This window comes from Callorhinus ursinus, unplaced genomic scaffold (genome assembly GCF_003265705.2).
Source record: "Callorhinus ursinus isolate GAN/ISIS: 27379988/994484 unplaced genomic scaffold, GSC_fseal_2.0 scaffold42, whole genome shotgun sequence".
In the NCBI taxonomy this organism is placed as follows: Eukaryota; Metazoa; Chordata; class Mammalia; order Carnivora; family Otariidae; genus Callorhinus; species Callorhinus ursinus.
Genome location: NW_027397104.1, coordinates 11513824 through 11531194, shown reverse-complemented (window position 1 = coordinate 11531194; position 17371 = coordinate 11513824). Strand labels below are relative to the sequence as shown.

General features: G+C 38.9%; 1 protein-coding gene across 11 annotated transcripts in view; it reads right to left on the bottom strand.

Moving 5' to 3' along the window:
• The window catches only part of ELAVL2 (ELAV like RNA binding protein 2), a 163879-nt gene that overhangs the window by 40536 nt on the left and 105972 nt on the right, over positions 1-17371 (bottom strand). For all 11 annotated transcript variants that reach the window (XM_073881478.1, XM_025852946.2, XM_073881480.1 and 8 more), the window contains one exon: positions 135-238. In XM_073881478.1, coding sequence (XP_073737579.1) covers positions 135-238 — 104 coding nt within the window. The remainder of the gene's footprint in view (positions 1-134; positions 239-17371) is intronic.

Genomic DNA, 17371 nt, shown 5'->3' with positions numbered 1-17371 from the left:
AACAAAAAATTCTGCTATGCCTCCCAGAGAAGTGTCTATGCGGGCATGAAACAAAGGAAGAGAACTACAAGAAGACCTGAATCATTTTTAATCTCTGTTCTGCAAGTAGACATAAAAAAAATTTTTAAACATACTTTGATTGTTTTGGTTTGAAGTCTCAATCCATTCAGGGTATTGATAGCCTTCTCTGCATCCTTAGGGTCAATGTAGTTCACAAAGCCATATCCCAAGCTCTGCCCTAATGAAAGGGAAGGAGAAAAAAGGCATATATTAGTTCTACACCACTGATGACAGAGATCCACTCTCATTTTGGCATATGGTCAGGTCATTAACACCAGCACGTTTTCTCAATAGTAAAAAGAAGTCTACATTAATTCTCCTAGAAATATACATGTGGTCTTCTTTTTTCAGCTCCTGTCTACTACATTTGCAAGTTTAAACATGTTAGAACTCAGCAAGCTGTGCATTTAAAAACAAAACAACAACCCCACCCTCACCCCCACATCTCCAAAGCATTCCATCAAACATGTCCTGCCTGAGCCAGAGCACCCAGCAGCAAATGCAAGGTTCAGCTTCAGAAACTGTGGGTGCAACTCTCCGCCAAGCTGCTGAGTGGGCTTCACGGGCACGACTTTTTCAGTTTCATTTTCTTTACCCATAAAAGGGGAAGGCGTCAAGCATCAACCAAGAATCTGTCAGCATTCTGTACATTGTACCCTGACGAATTTACAGCCTTTACCAAGTACAATTATTTCCACTTAAAAGGTGAAGAACTGTGTGTTCACATGTGCACGTATATGTACACATGTACATTTATTTTATAGGAGAGCCTCTTCAAATAAACTGAATCCAATTTTCTAAAAAAGGTCTGATGACCTACATAAAGATACAGGGAAATCTGAACACAAAGATTTACACCGAGTACATCCAAGCCAATGAGAACATGCAGGAAAGGAAGAAAGAGTAAAAGAAAAATAATAAAACACAATTTCTGAAGAGTTGCTTAAAAAGGAGTACTGTGTGGTTTTTCCCTATCATCTGAGTGCTCTAACCCCGGCTCAATGATATCCCAGCTCTCAAACAAAATGGAAGGTATTCAAGGGACTGTAATCAATGGAATGCACACATAATTCGGAAGGTCAATTTTTCAACTAAGAGGAAGTTTCTCAGTTTCAGAAGGTAAGAAACACTAAAGGAGAATAAGTAACAAAAATGGACATAAGACAGGTTTAGTCTACTAAAAATCAAACCAAACTAATTAAGGGTTTCCCAGGAGATGCTCAGTAAAGGTCCAAACACTTTTTATTAAATATATTTTTTCATCAATTTCATAGCAAACTGAGGGATTTTTTTTCCTTGATGAGAGAAGGTGCATGTGGTTATGAATACAGGTATTTAGGATAGCCACACTGGTTTCCCTAATGTGGTTCCCTATTAACTACACAAAAAAAGAGAGACAGAACACTAAATACAGTACCAAATAACCATGAAAACTTGTGGTTGTATTTTGGGACCATTATCAGAATTTGGGTGTTGTACAACACCCAAAACTAATATGTCAATTTACCTCAATTAAAAAAAAAAAAAAATTGGGTAATCATTGCTAAACTTATGCCCTCTTATCAAATTGCATTTTTTTTTCCTGTTTTTAAAAAAAGAGGGTGACAGAAGAGCTAAAACTCATTCGGTTCATTATTTTTTTCTCACACTAATCAGAAATTTTGTTTTACTCATGGTTCTATTTTTAGAAAGTTCCATGGGAAGCCACTGTATTTTAAGCATTCAGTTTTTACTAATTCGACATTTACCAAGGGTCTAATGCACGCATAGTGCCCTCTTACAAAATGTGCTGCAGTTCTATTGTCTTCGAGCAGGATTCAAATGGGCTAAACATAAAAGCTGCTCAAGGAAGCAGTTTATGATGGACACACAGGAGTTCTAATCCTGCCTCTGCTGTTTACCAGCTCTCTGACTTTGAAGAAGCTGCTCAACTTCTCCGAGCCCTATCGTCCTTATTTCTAAAATTAGAGTAATTTCTACCCAACAAGGTTGCTGAGGCAGTGATGAGAATATTCACTACTGATGAAAGTAAACCACTTTAGTCAAAAGATAAAATAAAAAAAAATAACATATCCACTATATGCTAATGAGGTTCCATGTATTCATTTAAAATTAAATCAGGAGGCCCCTGGGTGGCTCAGTCCATTAATCGGTTAAGCATCTGACTCTTGATTTCAGCTTCGGTAGTGATCTCAGAGTTGTGGGATCAAGCCCCTCGTTGGGCTCTGCTCCAAATTCTCTCTCTTCCTCAGCCCTTCCAACACCACCCTCCCGCAATGCTCGCTCACTCTCTCAATAAAATCTTTTAATAAATAAATAAAATCAGGAAGATGCTACAAATATAATGGGTAAAGGAAAGGCAAGCTGAATATTGTATAGTTTTGTCACACTGCTATTCTATAATAAAATATATCAAATCAATTAAAACCGCATTAAGACTCTATTTCTCCTATATGGCACTATCACACCTGCATTTTAGCAGCTTCTAATTAATCGAGGTGCTTTTTCAGCCTTGGTCACACACTGGAATCATCTACAAAACTTAAAAAAACCATAAAACAAAAAAACTATTGCCTGAGTCCTAGTCCCAAAGACTTTTATTTTATTGGTCTATCATGAAGCACTGGTACCAGGTTTTTCAAATTATGCTGATTCTAACATGCAGCCAAGGTTGAAAATCAGTTTCAATGGTGAGAGATAATCTGGGGCTGCAAATCTAGCATCTGGGACCCTTGAGAGGGGCCATGTGCTAAGGGTCTGGGCATGTGAAGACACCCTGCAGGAAGACTGTCTTTTTTACAGATGCATCTTCAGATACAAGTGATGTCTTCCCGCCAAAACCCTTCAAGTTACCCAGCACTTCAGAGAAACCATTCACTGGCCTGAGGAGGTCACTCTCAGGCACAGCAGTGCCTGCTGGAGTTGGGTCACCAGGTAAAGGAGAAAGCCTGCCCGGTCAATCCCTGCTTAGCTGTCCGCCAGGCTGGCCTCTGAGGGCTTACTGCTAAGCACACAATAGGCACTCAAAAGCTTGCTAAATGAATGAATGAGAAACACAGTGGTGTTATGCATTTAACCAAAGGCATTATCATCAATATCACGTCAGATGGTCCATCCACTAAATGGGTCTTTGACTTGACCCTCCCCCATAGCAATCATGGCTAGCTGATGAGTCAGCCATGTTTCTACTACCTGTAAATTGACTACACTCAGACAACATTTTATCCCTAAATGACTTCTCCACAAAGTTTCTAATTTGTTTAGTGGCGTTATTAGGAAAATCACCACCCATCAATTAGAATGTGTTTGAGGTAAGCAAAATTTTACTATTAATCTAAGGAAGATAATACAAAAGGAGATATTTGCTGCAAAAGGGTTACATTTCTAAATCCACTATAGATGAATTAGCATGTTGGCACAAGAAGCACAAGGGAGTTTGGAACTTGAGCGATTTTCACTTTAAGTTATTACTGAATACTTAACAATATATAAAGGTTTCACAGATGATACCAAGATAGGCAAGTCTCCACCCCCCATTCTCACCTTCCAGCTGTGTGGTGTTTCACTGTTTAATTTTAGCCTCACATATATCATGTGAGATACTCATTTTCTTCTCCTGAAAGGCAGATACGATTTTTGAAGCTGTGCAAGGTCAATTAGCATCCTCAAATCAAAAAAGCAGGTAGGAAGTAGAGACAAGATTTGAATCCAGGACTCTCAAATGCTAAGCTCTTCTGCACTCAATTCATAGCTAGTTAATATATGAACCCAGACCATCTTCAATATGAAGTATAATGTAACCAGGCATTTTCGAAGAGGGTTCTACCACAAACTGTTTTGAGACAGTTGTCCACTGTCTCAAATCCCTGTAATTCATGTGCAAATATCAGTTTCAGTATATATGAATTTAATGTTATTATTCATTCCTATGACAAAGTAAATTGTATCTTATATAGTGACCACTTCACTTCAGGTTATCCTGAGTACAGATTTTTAAAAAAATAAAAGAAGTACCAAGTCAAAATCAAGAAAGATTATTTAGCCAGGATCCGCTGTTTTCCACTCTTGTATTCATCAGCTAGTAACAGTCATAAACCACCAGGGAAGGCTTGGAAACCAAGCATCATCTATCCATACCATTCAAATCTAGTTTTCAAATCATTCTGAATTTAGAACGTGCATATTGATAATCCCAAAACCAAGAATCCTTTCTTTAAAAAAAATTTATAAAGCTCTACATTTAAATTCCAAGTATAAAGAAGCTGAACATGATTAAAAGAAAACTGAACAAAACGACAAAGCCCCTTCCAAAAAAAACCTTCAAGACAAATCGTATCTTTAAAAGCCAAAAAATTCCTTCTGGTAACTGGACATCAAGAATAACGTCAACATCACTTGTCCCCAGCTATCCTTACAAGCAACCTGTGGTCTCAAGACTCGTAGGGATTTATGGAACCATTAATCCAAGCCTTGGTCCAAACGGCCATGGCAAGGATTCTAGAATCCCACCACAGAGAAAGCCACATGAACAATCATATGGCCTAAGACCTCCACACAGGCACTGAAGACTCCAGGTCAACGCCACACTTCAGCACATGTATTCTACACTCTGTGTGTGGGAATGCCTTCTTTTTTGCATTGTCCTGTTTAATCTAATATATATGCCACAGAAGATCCTTCACAAGAGGTAGAAAAATCACGTACAGACTGCTCCTGGCATGAGAAGAACAGTGAGAAGCAGGCTACTTAGAACCACAGTCAAGTGATCTAAAAGCACAGAGCTGAAGCACTCCACAGGCCTCCGAGTGGGACTGAGGCGGGGGTCAGGGAAGGGGAAATCAGGAAGAGTCCTTACAGTAACAAAGTGCTGGTGGGACACACAGTAAACTCCAGTTTATCCCAAACTGTGCATAATTCAAAGCAGCAGCCATTCCCCTGCCATCTACATTGCTTTTATTAGCATACTTTAATTAAAAATTTAATTGCATATTTTAATTAAAAATACACAATCTTCTGGACCCATTTAATTCAAAGGTCACTTTATTTAGTCTTTTCTATTTCAAATTACTACCAATGTGCAGAATATCAAATTACCCCCTCAGGTTTAAAGGTAAAGGTAATAGACCTCCATAATTCTTGATCATAAACCTGGTACGTTAATTTTATCCAACTAATATTAAGTGAGACCCTTCTCAACACGGAACTGTGGAAAGTAAAATTCTGTATTACAAAAAGCCATCCTACGTATTTCTCACCAACATTTAGCACTCATTTGTTCAACAATTGTAGAAAGTCTATTTTCTGCTAGTCCCCAAGGACAAAATTGTTCCTCTTCATAAAAATCTAAATTCTGGGGCTCTGGGGTGGCTGTCGGTTAAGCGCTGAACTCGTGGGTTTCTGCTCATGACCTCGGGGTGATCTCAGAGCCCTGAGAGCAAGCCCCTCGGCAGGCTCTATGCTCAGCAGGGAGACAGCTTGAGGTTCTTTATCCCTCCCTCTCCCTCTGCCCCTCCCCCCCACCACTTGCTGACATGCTCGCTCATGCTCTCTCTTTAAAATAAATAAAATCTTTGAAAACAAAAACAAAAACCCCTACATCAGCTAGAAGGAGACAAGAGAACAAGCTCCCCAGTGTACTAGAAGAAAATAAGGGCTAAAGAGATAAAAGAAGCAGAGAGGAAAGTGTTGGGGGAGAGGGGTCAGGGCTGCTATTTATATAAGGTGGGGCTCATCCAGAAGGTAACATGTGATCCAAGGCTTGAAGGAGTAACTCACAGTCTAACAGGAAAGCTTTGTAAGATGGACTTCAGGGCAAGGGGTACCCCATAGGGGTAACCTATCCTGCCCGTTCTAACAGCTAAATCTGCCCCTCCTCCCCACCCCACTTCTGCATTAGCACAGATCCTCATGTATTATCTAAACTGGATTATTGCTACAATACCCTAAGCCATCAATCACCCTTTCCCTAGACTCCTGTGAACTCCTAAACCAGCTGTCCTCATCATGATGTTGCCCAGATGAGCTTCCAATTATGCTCTGGTTTCCCAGGTAGTCATCGGCTTCTTGTTTACTTCCACTACTCCTCCACACATACCCTAAAATGCACCTTCAGTTCCCTGTGCCTGGAATACACATCTCCAACTGGCCAATTCCCACATACCCTTCGAGACTTTCTCTAAGACCCTTTCCCTGACACAACTTGTCCCACTCCCAGTACACACTGTTCAATGCGCCTCCGTCCTTCCACAGCCCTTATATTATATACCTTTATCTTACTACACATGGGTAGTGAGTCAACTTGGATTACCATCTCCCCACCCCGCTTTAAACTGTTGAGCAAGGGCAAGCTGAGAATAGTTCCTGGCACAGGAAACCCTAGCACAGATTATTAACTACATGTTCACTGAATGAATGAACAAATGAGCTAATGAACAAAGGAACAGCCATCTGCCTTTCAAGAAATTACGGTTTAGAGGAGAGATACCCTGCTCCCAACGTCCCTACATTGTTCCAGAAGGGTTACAGAACAAAGGTGTTCAAATGTTACAGTGTTCTGTCCTTATAAGGGAGTGATGTGAGATGTATTTTTTAAAATAGTTCATGTAAAATTTTTCATGAAAAATTTCGACAAATACCATTTAAATGAAATCTCAATTTTAAAAAATGTCACCTAGACTAATTTGATAGATTTACATAAATCTGTTTCACAAATCTGTAAGTATGAATTATGGGATGTCAGCATATAATTTTGTTGAAAGTGCTTTTTCACTAATATAATTAAGTCTGCCGAGACTATTCATGTACAAGTCAAATAAAATGCAGAGTGAATTCTGTAAAAACCTGGTAGTTGAATCAACAATAAAAGGTGACTATGCTGATTGATGTGTATCTATTATTTCATTTAGAGCAGTAGCAATGTTTTATGAAATAAAAAAGGACAAAAGCAGCATGAATCTTTTCTAAATCCCACAGTTAGCAGAAACAGGTCACTATGGTCCTCTCTGAGAAGCAAGACTATTTGCAATCTCAAGCCTAATACTGTAATACTTAAAAAAAAAAAAAAATTTTGAAAAATTCACTGTCTCCAAACGCAGCCCAATATAAAACTTCATCCCCTAACAAAAAAAGCAAATAATTTGAATTAAGAAAACAAGTTCACTCCGGGGGTAGGGGCGGGGGTGCAACTTTTGCTTTTAAAGACAGACCTATCCCTTTCCCTCATTGTAACACCCTTCTTTCCTCCTCCCCCAAACACACGCTAGAGTTCCAAATGTGTTGTGCTTCTTCAGATGGACTTTCTGTTCTTGGGCATTGGTTATGTGTGTCTGTTCAAACAGGCTGTGCACTGCAACTCTGGCACCAAAGCAGGGAGCACCAGACTTTCCAAAGGAGCTCTCTTAATATCTCGGATCTGATGTGTAACAAAACCATGTGGATACCACACACATCAGGGGAAAGGTTTGAGAGAATCTTAGGAGAACAGAGGGATGCAATCCTCTCCAGTCACGTTTTCTCTCCAAATTTTAATTCCTGACTTAGCCTGAGTCACCTCAGATGTAGCACGCCAGATGCAGCAAGACCTTTCATTTAAACACTCAACTAACTCAGGTCAAATTAAACAGGTCCTCCTAGCTGCCCTCTAATGAGGAAGATCAAATTGTGAGGCACAGGACTAGTGAGATCCTATTACCACAAAACAAGCTAGCCTCCCTGAAAGCTCAGAGCATTTTTACCAGCTTCCCAAAGGACATTACCAGGGATTAGCACAAGGAAGGAGAATTCAACCTAGACGCTCACATAATACAGAAAACAGATGGCTCACTCGAAGACTTATCTTCCACCCAAATGTTAATAAAGCTGGCCTAAGACTAAAATGCCCCAATATTTTAAAAAGGTTTTTAGGACTTCACAAATATATTGAGATAATAGAGAAGACTTTAAATTGTAACTTTTCTGCTGAAATCAAAGTTGTAAATAGTGATCATTTGGTAAATATTACCTAAGCAGCCTAATTCTAAAAGGAGCTGTTAACATCCTCAGCACCAAGGCATTTTCCTTTCAAGTTAATTTTAATGGCCATATCTGTCCTCTGATTATGCAACTGATAGAGCTCTATTTTCCTATGGTTCCAATACCAGTAATTATGAATCTGCTGGCAATGCAGCATGACCTGCAAGTTGGTGAAACTGTGGATTCTTAATACACCACAATTTCAGACAACATTAAGAACTCCCACACAATTCAGTCTTAGGCTATGGAGAACAGCAACAGCATATTAAATTCGTGAGTACTGCACATGGGTACTAAGATGTCTTGCATCCAAGACCAGGAAAATTAGAAAATAAGATCTTTATCGAAAGTGAGGAAAATAAGCCAATTGTTCCAGCAAATACATCTCAGAATAAGACTTCACGTTGGAGGTTCTCTAGCCAGAGACAGTGAGCATCTCACTGTAGATGTATTGTAGCATCTCAACACCACAGTTAAAATAAAAGCCAGCTCTCATTACTTACTAATTTAGGTAGTTGCCCTCAAAGAAAAATGAGCAGTGCTACCCTAAATACTGGAACTGCCCCCATAATGAGAGCAAAAGCTAAAAAACTGGCAGGTGGCTAGAAAGTCAGACACTACAGTTCAAAAACAAAAACAAAAAACCAAACAAAAAAACACCTAACAACTTTCTTCGTTAAAAAAACAACAACAACAACAACTCTGAGCTAAGGCAAAACTACTTTCAGCAGATCTAGGTCAGCCCCCACATTCTCATTTCTTTATTGATTAACTCTAGAAAAATTTTTTTTCTTCTTTTCTTTTTTTTTTTTTTTAGGTAGGCCCACATTAAGCATGGAGCCCAACACAGGGCTTGAACTCATGACCCTGAGATCAAGACTGGAGCTGAGATCAAGAGTCAGATGCTTAACCGACTGAGCCACCCAGGTGCCTCTATACAAATTTCTTATAATTCTACACACATACACTACACACACACACACACACACACACACACACACACACACACACACACAGGCTGAGTTATTTGCTTTATCCTGTGCTTTCCTAAAAGGCAATGGAGTTGTTCATGTAAATATCATTTGAGATGAGGGCAAAAGAACTGTATATCTCAAAATATTGTTGTGGTAAAGAGAGAAATCAGTTAACAACTGCAGTAGTAAAAAGGGCATCTGCTGTTGCTTGCACTACCAACTGGTATCAATCTATGCACACATGTACACACACACTCATATACATACACACACACTGGTGAGCAGTCTATCAAAAAGCAATACAGCTTCATGTGTTTTTCTCTCTTTGTAAGACATTTTTATTTAGATATTGCAAGAAAAAAAATTTAAACATCCTAAAACACTAGAATTAGCTCAGTGCCCTTTGAAACTGTGTCAATGAATCTCACAAACCACTATGATGAGCTCCCTGTTTTGTCCAGAACAATGGGAAATATTAGTCTACAAATCCCACCACTTCCACCTGATTAAAAAATCTTTTAAGAGATAAATTTTCTTCTTGAACACGTAACAGTTTGTGTTTAAAAAAAAAAAAAAAAAAAAAAAAAAAAAAACTCATCCAAAAGTTAAAAGCTCACCAGCCAAAGCCTTCCCATACAAAAAACTAAGTCTATGGGAAAAGTCTGTTCCTACTGGTCCATGACTGCTTTTATCTAAGCTTTCTAGAAACAAACAGTACCACTGCCTAATTATAATCTGGCATCAAGCAACTTATAAGTCTTCCAATACACATACTCATATTTAATTCTCACAATAAAGCTCTGTGTAGATAGATCTGTACCAATTTCACATTTATAAATTTGGAGGCCCAGACATGCTAATTAACTTGCTCAAAGGCACACAGTTAGCTGGTTAATGGTAGTTAGGTTTCTCCAAAGCCAGGGTTGACCTTTCCAAAGTTGGTCTTCCTGGCATATACTTAACTGCCTTTGGCCAAGTTTGGGAACTACACTGAAGCAGAGTTCCGTGTATCCAAAGGTCACGTTTTCAACCAGGATATTCATAATCTCCAAATACACCTGCAACTTTTTTTCTTGTTGTCATGTAATCGATTGACTGGAACTTCACCATTCTTTCCTAATCCATCAAGATATTATGTACAAAAGAAAAAAAAAAACTAGAAAAAAAAAGGAATGGCATGCCGCAGGTGCACAAACCATTTAAATCCTCAAAACAAATCCATCATTACAAAACAGATTAGAGATATCCACATTATAAAAAGATTCATTTAAAACAGGACTTGATTTGCATACTCTTTTTCCAGAAACTCAAAAAGCAATTCTTATGGCTAAAGCCAAACATGTTTGCTACTGCCAAAATTGTCTCCCACACAAGACACTTCTCTCGTCAGCAGATTGCATTGAAATGCTTTTATACGCACAGTGTGGTTTCCTAGCTAAAGAAAAGCAGGTGGGATCAATACCACATGCTCTCTGCCCTCTTTAGATCTTTGCTTAAAAATTTAAAGCATGACAGTAAATAAGGGAGATGCAGGCACCTAATGAATGTGGACCATCTATGGTTAATCATTGGAGTTTCATGCTCAACCAGCACAAACTTGCAAAAGATATATTTAGTTGGCTGAAACACAGAAGAAACTTAGGAGTTTCTTGACAGAGAAATAAGGAAATAGGCATACGGAGAAGAGCTAATGTGTAGAGAAAGAGGAGATGGTTGGACCAAAGGCGTGGCTGAATGCTGAATGAACAGCACGTGGTCTGTGCAGAAGGAAGCTGACCGTAAGAACAGGGACGCCCCACGTGAAGGTCAGTAGTGGTCATACTGCAGCATGCACCAAGCAGGGAGGGACAATGAAGAAAAGATGAGAGAGAAATCTAGGGAGGTTAACTTCGGAAGCCTAGAACAATCAGGACATACAAATCTAAGATCAAGAAGACCACTGAGGAAGAAATTTTGATAAGCCAGAAAGAGGATCTGGACCCAAATGTCTTTCATTCAAGTCCCCAGAGATCTCTAAAAAACAAAAATTACAGGATAAAAACCCATGACCTCTTTCACAAGTCCCTACAAATCTGAAATGGCTAACCTCCTATCTATTCCTTATTCTCCTAGTCCACAAAACCTTTTGCTCATGCTACCCTTCTCTGAGCCTCTACTCTGACCTTAGAATAAGCATGATTAACTGGACCCAAAATTGAACTTTTGGACCAACTACTACACCCAAAACTGAACTTTTGGACCAACTATTCTTTTCCTTCGGTGGGCTTTCCATAATAAGGGCCAGGAATGGAATCAAAGGCAAACCCTCCTACCCCAGTATCTCTGTACTTCCATGTACCTTCTCACCTTCATAACACTAACAAAAGACAAGGAACCTTCTAAACCTTAATACTCAGCAATTAAAATAGAGCACCAACCCAAGAGCCTCTCTAATATTCATTCATTATGCAGCTAACAGATATGGATAACTCCAGCCATCAAACAGCAAAACCCAACTTGACTACCCAGGGAAGACTTATGATCTTCCAAAACCTCCAATATACCTGAAACCTCCCCCACACCAACCCCCAGTTAAGTTGCTCTTATGGGTGGAAAGTGTTAATAGTACCATAAACAAACACAAAGTGTTAAATCTTATTTTGACATTTTGTGCAGCTAACACAAGGTTATACACGATTTCTGAATGCACCCACATGCCTAAGTCCTACACATACAAATGGTGATACCAAGTCAAAAAAGAAAGAGAGTTAAGAGGGGAAGGCTGGGTCATTTAAGAAGGGGACCCTGGGGGGCATGTGGCTGGCTTAATCAGTTAAGCATCCAACTCTTGATCTTAGCTCAGGTCTTTATCTCAGGGTCATGAGTTCGAACCCCACGTTGGGCTCCACACTGGGTGTGGGGCCTACTTAAAAAAAGCGGGGGAGGAGACCATGGATAGCATCACATCATCATCTGGAAAAAAAAAAGTTTCAAATAAAGCAAAAACATGTATCATTTCACCTTCTTATCTGTATCACTGATAAAGTATACTCAATATATGTAACAAGGTTTCACTTGGGGACTTTTCACTTTAGTTCATTTTATTTCAATAAAAAAATACCATAATTAAATGAGAGATATTTTTAGCGAAGACAAAGGAAGTAAAATTCCAAAGGACATCCACTGTCCCCAACTGACACAAAAATTTAGGTATAAATAACATGTGATTTTCCTTTTGTACAGCACATTTTGTTTAGTTTATATTTAATAAAGAAAGGCATTACCTTTTCAAGAGGATACGGGGAACATGGTTGTCCTCCCCCCGGCAATAGTCACACAAAAGGACTGATTTTTATACTTAGGAGAAATCCCCAAACAGACCAATTGTGTTTGGTCAGGTTAGGGTATAAATGCTGACTATAAAGGAAACGTATTTAAATACTGCAGACACAGCTTCAAGGACCTCAAGAAAGCCCTCTCTGAACCAGTAAAGAGAAAACAATCTAGAGAGGAAGCCAGTAGTACTAGGTGAAAGTTTAAAAGCTGCAGGTCAGATGGGAACCATGGCTACAAACTAAGTCCAAGAGGTACCCAGACAGAAATAAATATCCATTTTGTTTTTGCTGAGGGACAGCTATGTTACAGCAACCACTCTGAGACCATAGGGCAATTTGCCTGCCACTTAACAGATGGCTTCTAAAAAGAAATACAAAATGGTCGGGCTCCCATGATTGGCACATTCATATCACATAAACATCTCTGACAAAATAACCTAGTTGAAAAGTTGAAAAGATTAACTACTGTGATCCTCCAAATTTAAAATTCACACACTTTAATTAAGAAGCAAATGCTTAAAAGATTTTGCTCAATGACTCATTAGCACACAAAAGTGATGTGTCCCTGTCCTCATCAGCATCACAGTAAATGCACCATCACACTGACCTCGAGAAGCACAGAGGCTGCCCTCTTACCACTGACTAAAAAGTATATTAAAAAGGTAATATGCAAATCATATACCCCACAACTTAGTCCATCTGACCACTGCTGCTAACTCTGGACACAATTTCCCCCACGAAACAGGAAAAACCTAAACACAAAAATAATCTTTTTAACTTACTACCATTTTATCATCTCAAGTACCCATGAACCTAAAGCAAGATGGTGGGAAAAAGAATTTTATTCAACCAGTGCACCTAGGGTGCCTGGCTGGCTCAGTTGGCAGAGCATGCAACTCAATCTTGGGGTTGTGAGTTTGAGCCCTACATTGGGTACAGAGATTCCAAAATAAATAATTAAAGAAATACTAGGTACCTACACTTATGGTTTATTTTAAGGACTTTTTTTAAAGGCTTTTTTATCTTTTTTAATTTCTTTAGCTGAGTGAGCACAAGCAAGAGCAAGTGAGGCTGAGAGAGAGAGGGAGAAGCAGGCTCCCCGATGAGCAGGGAGTCTGACACCAGGCTCAATCCCAGGACCCTGGGACCATGACCTGAGCTGAAGGCAGACGCTTAACTGAGACTGAGCCACCCAGGTGCCCCTATCTTAAGGACTTTTAAAATGATGCTTCTTTCATCTGCTATTACTGAAGTTACCTGATTACATATCTGAGGCTCACTCTTGGGGAAGATGCTGTGTTTTTAATAAGGACAACTGATGTGGGAAGCAACTTCTACAGACAGAACTCCTAAGCTATTTGGGTCACATCACATGGCAACTCCGCAAACATATTTCAAGATTAGGGCAAAGAAAGGTGACATAAGGCATCTCATTCAGAATATCCATCTTTTTGCCAGAAGTGTCCCCTATAGAAAAGGGGGCTGGGAGTGTAAGGCCTCCTGCTAACTCAGCCCTAAGATGCATATCTGTGAAAGGATACTTCATCTGTGGAAAAAAGCTAGGCTATATGCACTCTCTCATATTCATCCCTGTGACACCATCTACCTTGCCCTTGTCAAGTAAGTTACACAAGTCAGTTCCTACTAGAGAATTGCAATCAGTCATGTTAAAGAGCCTTCTAGCCTGTCGAGTGCTATACAAAACAGTAGGTATTCAAGTACAAGTATACCACTCAGATGACGATTTCACTAAACATTAGTCTTTCAGCTCATTCCAATATTCAATAACCTTTAGTGTCAAGGAGTTTTCTTATGTTGTTGCTGACAATTTTTTCCTTGCTATTTATTTATAAAGGAGCTGGGGCCTAAAGAGTATACATTACAAACTAATCTCCCTTATCTTGGGAAAACTTGAAAAAATCTTATGTATGGTGCCAGATCACTTACCAGTCAAGCCCTATCCCCAAACATATTGCAATGTATAAAATAAGGGCTTTTTCTAGCTGTCCTCATAAACACCAACATTATTATGGTAGTCCATTTATACCTAGATTATCAATCTCGTTTTCCTCAAGCAAGAATATTTTCCCAGCAAGAAAACATATGTATTCACTGAAATGCATCTCTTTAACCCAAAGCCTTCCATACTGTACTTGGGTTCTTGAACTCCACTCCTCTCTCAAAAAATTACATCTGAGACTAAAGGAAGTAGAACTTATACTGGGTTTAAAAAGCTTTATCTCCTATAGACAGTTGTAAATTGTAAAGGTGTAAAAACTTCAGATACCTCTAAGATTAGTTGAGATTGAGATAAAGATTGACTGGCTCTAAGCAGCATTCTTCTGAAGAAAGGGAGAGGGACAATTCTTTTTCTTAAGCCTCCAGACTATGAAAGATTACATTAAACATCAATTAAACAATTTAATTATGCTCTTCTGTGCTACTGTCACATCTTCATTTTAGTCCTTGCACTCTTGAAACATGGAAATTAACCCAGTATTTCTTCTTATTCCCAGCAATTCTCAAGACTTTTGATTGAATATCCAGAAACAAAAAAAAACTGAAGGTTAATCATAGTGATAACTACATGAGCTATCATATCTTATCAAATGATAGTCCTCAAATTTAAAAATCTTGCCATCAGACATAATGACTTCCCAATCTTGCCTGTTACCCCAAGACCCTGGATTCCATTATTGCTCACAGAGCTAACTTACCCCTTCACTTTCACTCTCTGTAATTCTCATATAAGTTAAAAGAAGGGAAGCAAAGTTTCTACGGAAACACAAAATGACCAGGAGCCATACTAGACTACTACATTCCCCAAAGGAATCTTGTTTCTTCTGAATGCAGAATCTACAGGCTAATGAAGGTGTTATTCAAAGACTTTCTGTATCATTTCCTAAAATCTACTTGATACCCTGGCCAAGCCAGGCCCCTCCAGACCCCCATGCCATATTTCCACTAAAAGCTACTTGAACAGATACCCCATTCTAATCCTTTAAGCTTACATAAATATCTTAACAGGTTGCAGGGTGAGAACGTAAAACCAACTGGATATTCTTTCAAACAATTACAGTTACAATTCTGTATCGGGGACTAGTTAAAGATAAAAGTACTCTAAAAAGGAAAAAGCTAAAACTAGAATTTGATTAAAAAAAAAACAACAAAAACAAAATACCTGAAGACTGTCCAAAATCGCTGATACTGACGATGTAAACCACTGACTCAGTGGGACAACGGATTTGACACACCATAACCAACCTACTCAGATCCATTTAAAGTGGACTAAGAGCAAACTATATAATTCATATCAGTGGTATGAAGAAAGCTCTCAGGGACTAGTACCAGGGTTAGGAAAGAGGACTCGGAGAACCGTGCCTTGGAGGCCACTGTGTTATTGACCCAGTGGCACCTTAAGACTGGATTTAAAGCATCAAAATGTGAGGAAATAAAATTGTTCCCTCAGGCTCCAGTGACCTTGAATACAATGAAAGGACTCTGGTTTGCCTGTTTACATGCTGCTCTGCCTCCTTCAAACCTTACTTCAAAAGGAGAATTTAACTTTCTCAGAATAAAGCGGGAAGGTCAAACAGGTTGTGAAGAGTCAAGGACAAGACCACATCTACCGTACAAAGTAAAAAAAATAACCAGATCTATTACCTCAAATGCAGAAATGCAAATTTCTGTGGAGCTGGACAGGAGGTTGGGGGTGGATTTGTGAGCCATATACACTCCCCCTTCAAAATCAAAGCATTATGTAGAAAACAGAGTTCCAACAAAAAGTACAATGATGAGAAAAGAACTCATTAAGAGCTAAAAATAATCTCTAATTCACAATATGCATACGGATTTAACAAAAAAAGGAAAACAAGATGTAAAATTGCATCTGCTAAGTTAACCATGCCCTCGTGGAAATCGCCACCCCCCTTACACAAATCTGTAAAGTCTGTGATGACTGAATAAAAGCAAGGCTTTAAATGTTTTCAATGAATTCCAACAGAAAGAAAACAAAGGGATAGCAATTTTTTTTGGAAGTCTCTGATCTGCTAACACTATAGGAATTCTGGGCTTCTTAACATCCAAACACACAGGTCTCTGCATTTCCCTACCTGAATGTCTTATTTTATGAAATCAGAATATATGGTAATAGTATTTACAATTTATATTAAAGGGGTACTAGTTTTGGTTTTTTTTTTTTTAGTTTGGACTTTTTAATATCACAACATCAGACTTTCAACATCTGCAAGTACCAAAAAAGTTAAGAGGATTTTCTCGTTATCCGTAGGCAAGTAAGGACAGAAATCTTACAAAATGTGTTTGAAAACAATTACAAGAAGAAACGAGTTTGGTTTCCCACGCCCATGTAAATTCAGCCTACTTTTAAGGAATAAGATGTCCATAAAAGTGAAAACAAGCCTCAGTTTTTATCTAACCAATACCTCATGACGCAATTTAACAACCTGCTGACCTTCCAGGCCAGTAATAGTCCACTGGAAGCTCAGCTGAGAGCACCTTCATATTTTAAGTCAAGCTCATTCATTCTGAATAACATGCACACAATACCACACAGAGCAGCAACTCCACACTCCAGCACTCTAGTTCATATAGAATGATGTATTATCAGTAATCATCTTTCTGGACTCCCAAGTCCTGCCTTGAACTTCCTATCCCATTTTGTCCCACCTCTAGAAAATCAATTATCTTGGTCAAATCACCTAGAAAGCGAAAAACAGAACATTAGCTTCGGGTTGTTCCCACATCGTGCCTGAAAAACTGTAAGAATTCTAAGGCACCAGATCTATTTGAAGATCTTTTCAAAATTGGTTCACCTAAGGAATAAAGTCTGCAATTGTCATAACTGAATGTGTATTAACTGGTTAGAAGGGGATAGGATAGAGAGAGATGCCTGTGTGCTACCCACTTTATAAAAGAAACTCAACCTTTGGAGTCAAATAGCTCAAAAAAGGCTACATTACAAGTAAGTGGCTAGACCGGGATATGAACCCAAGT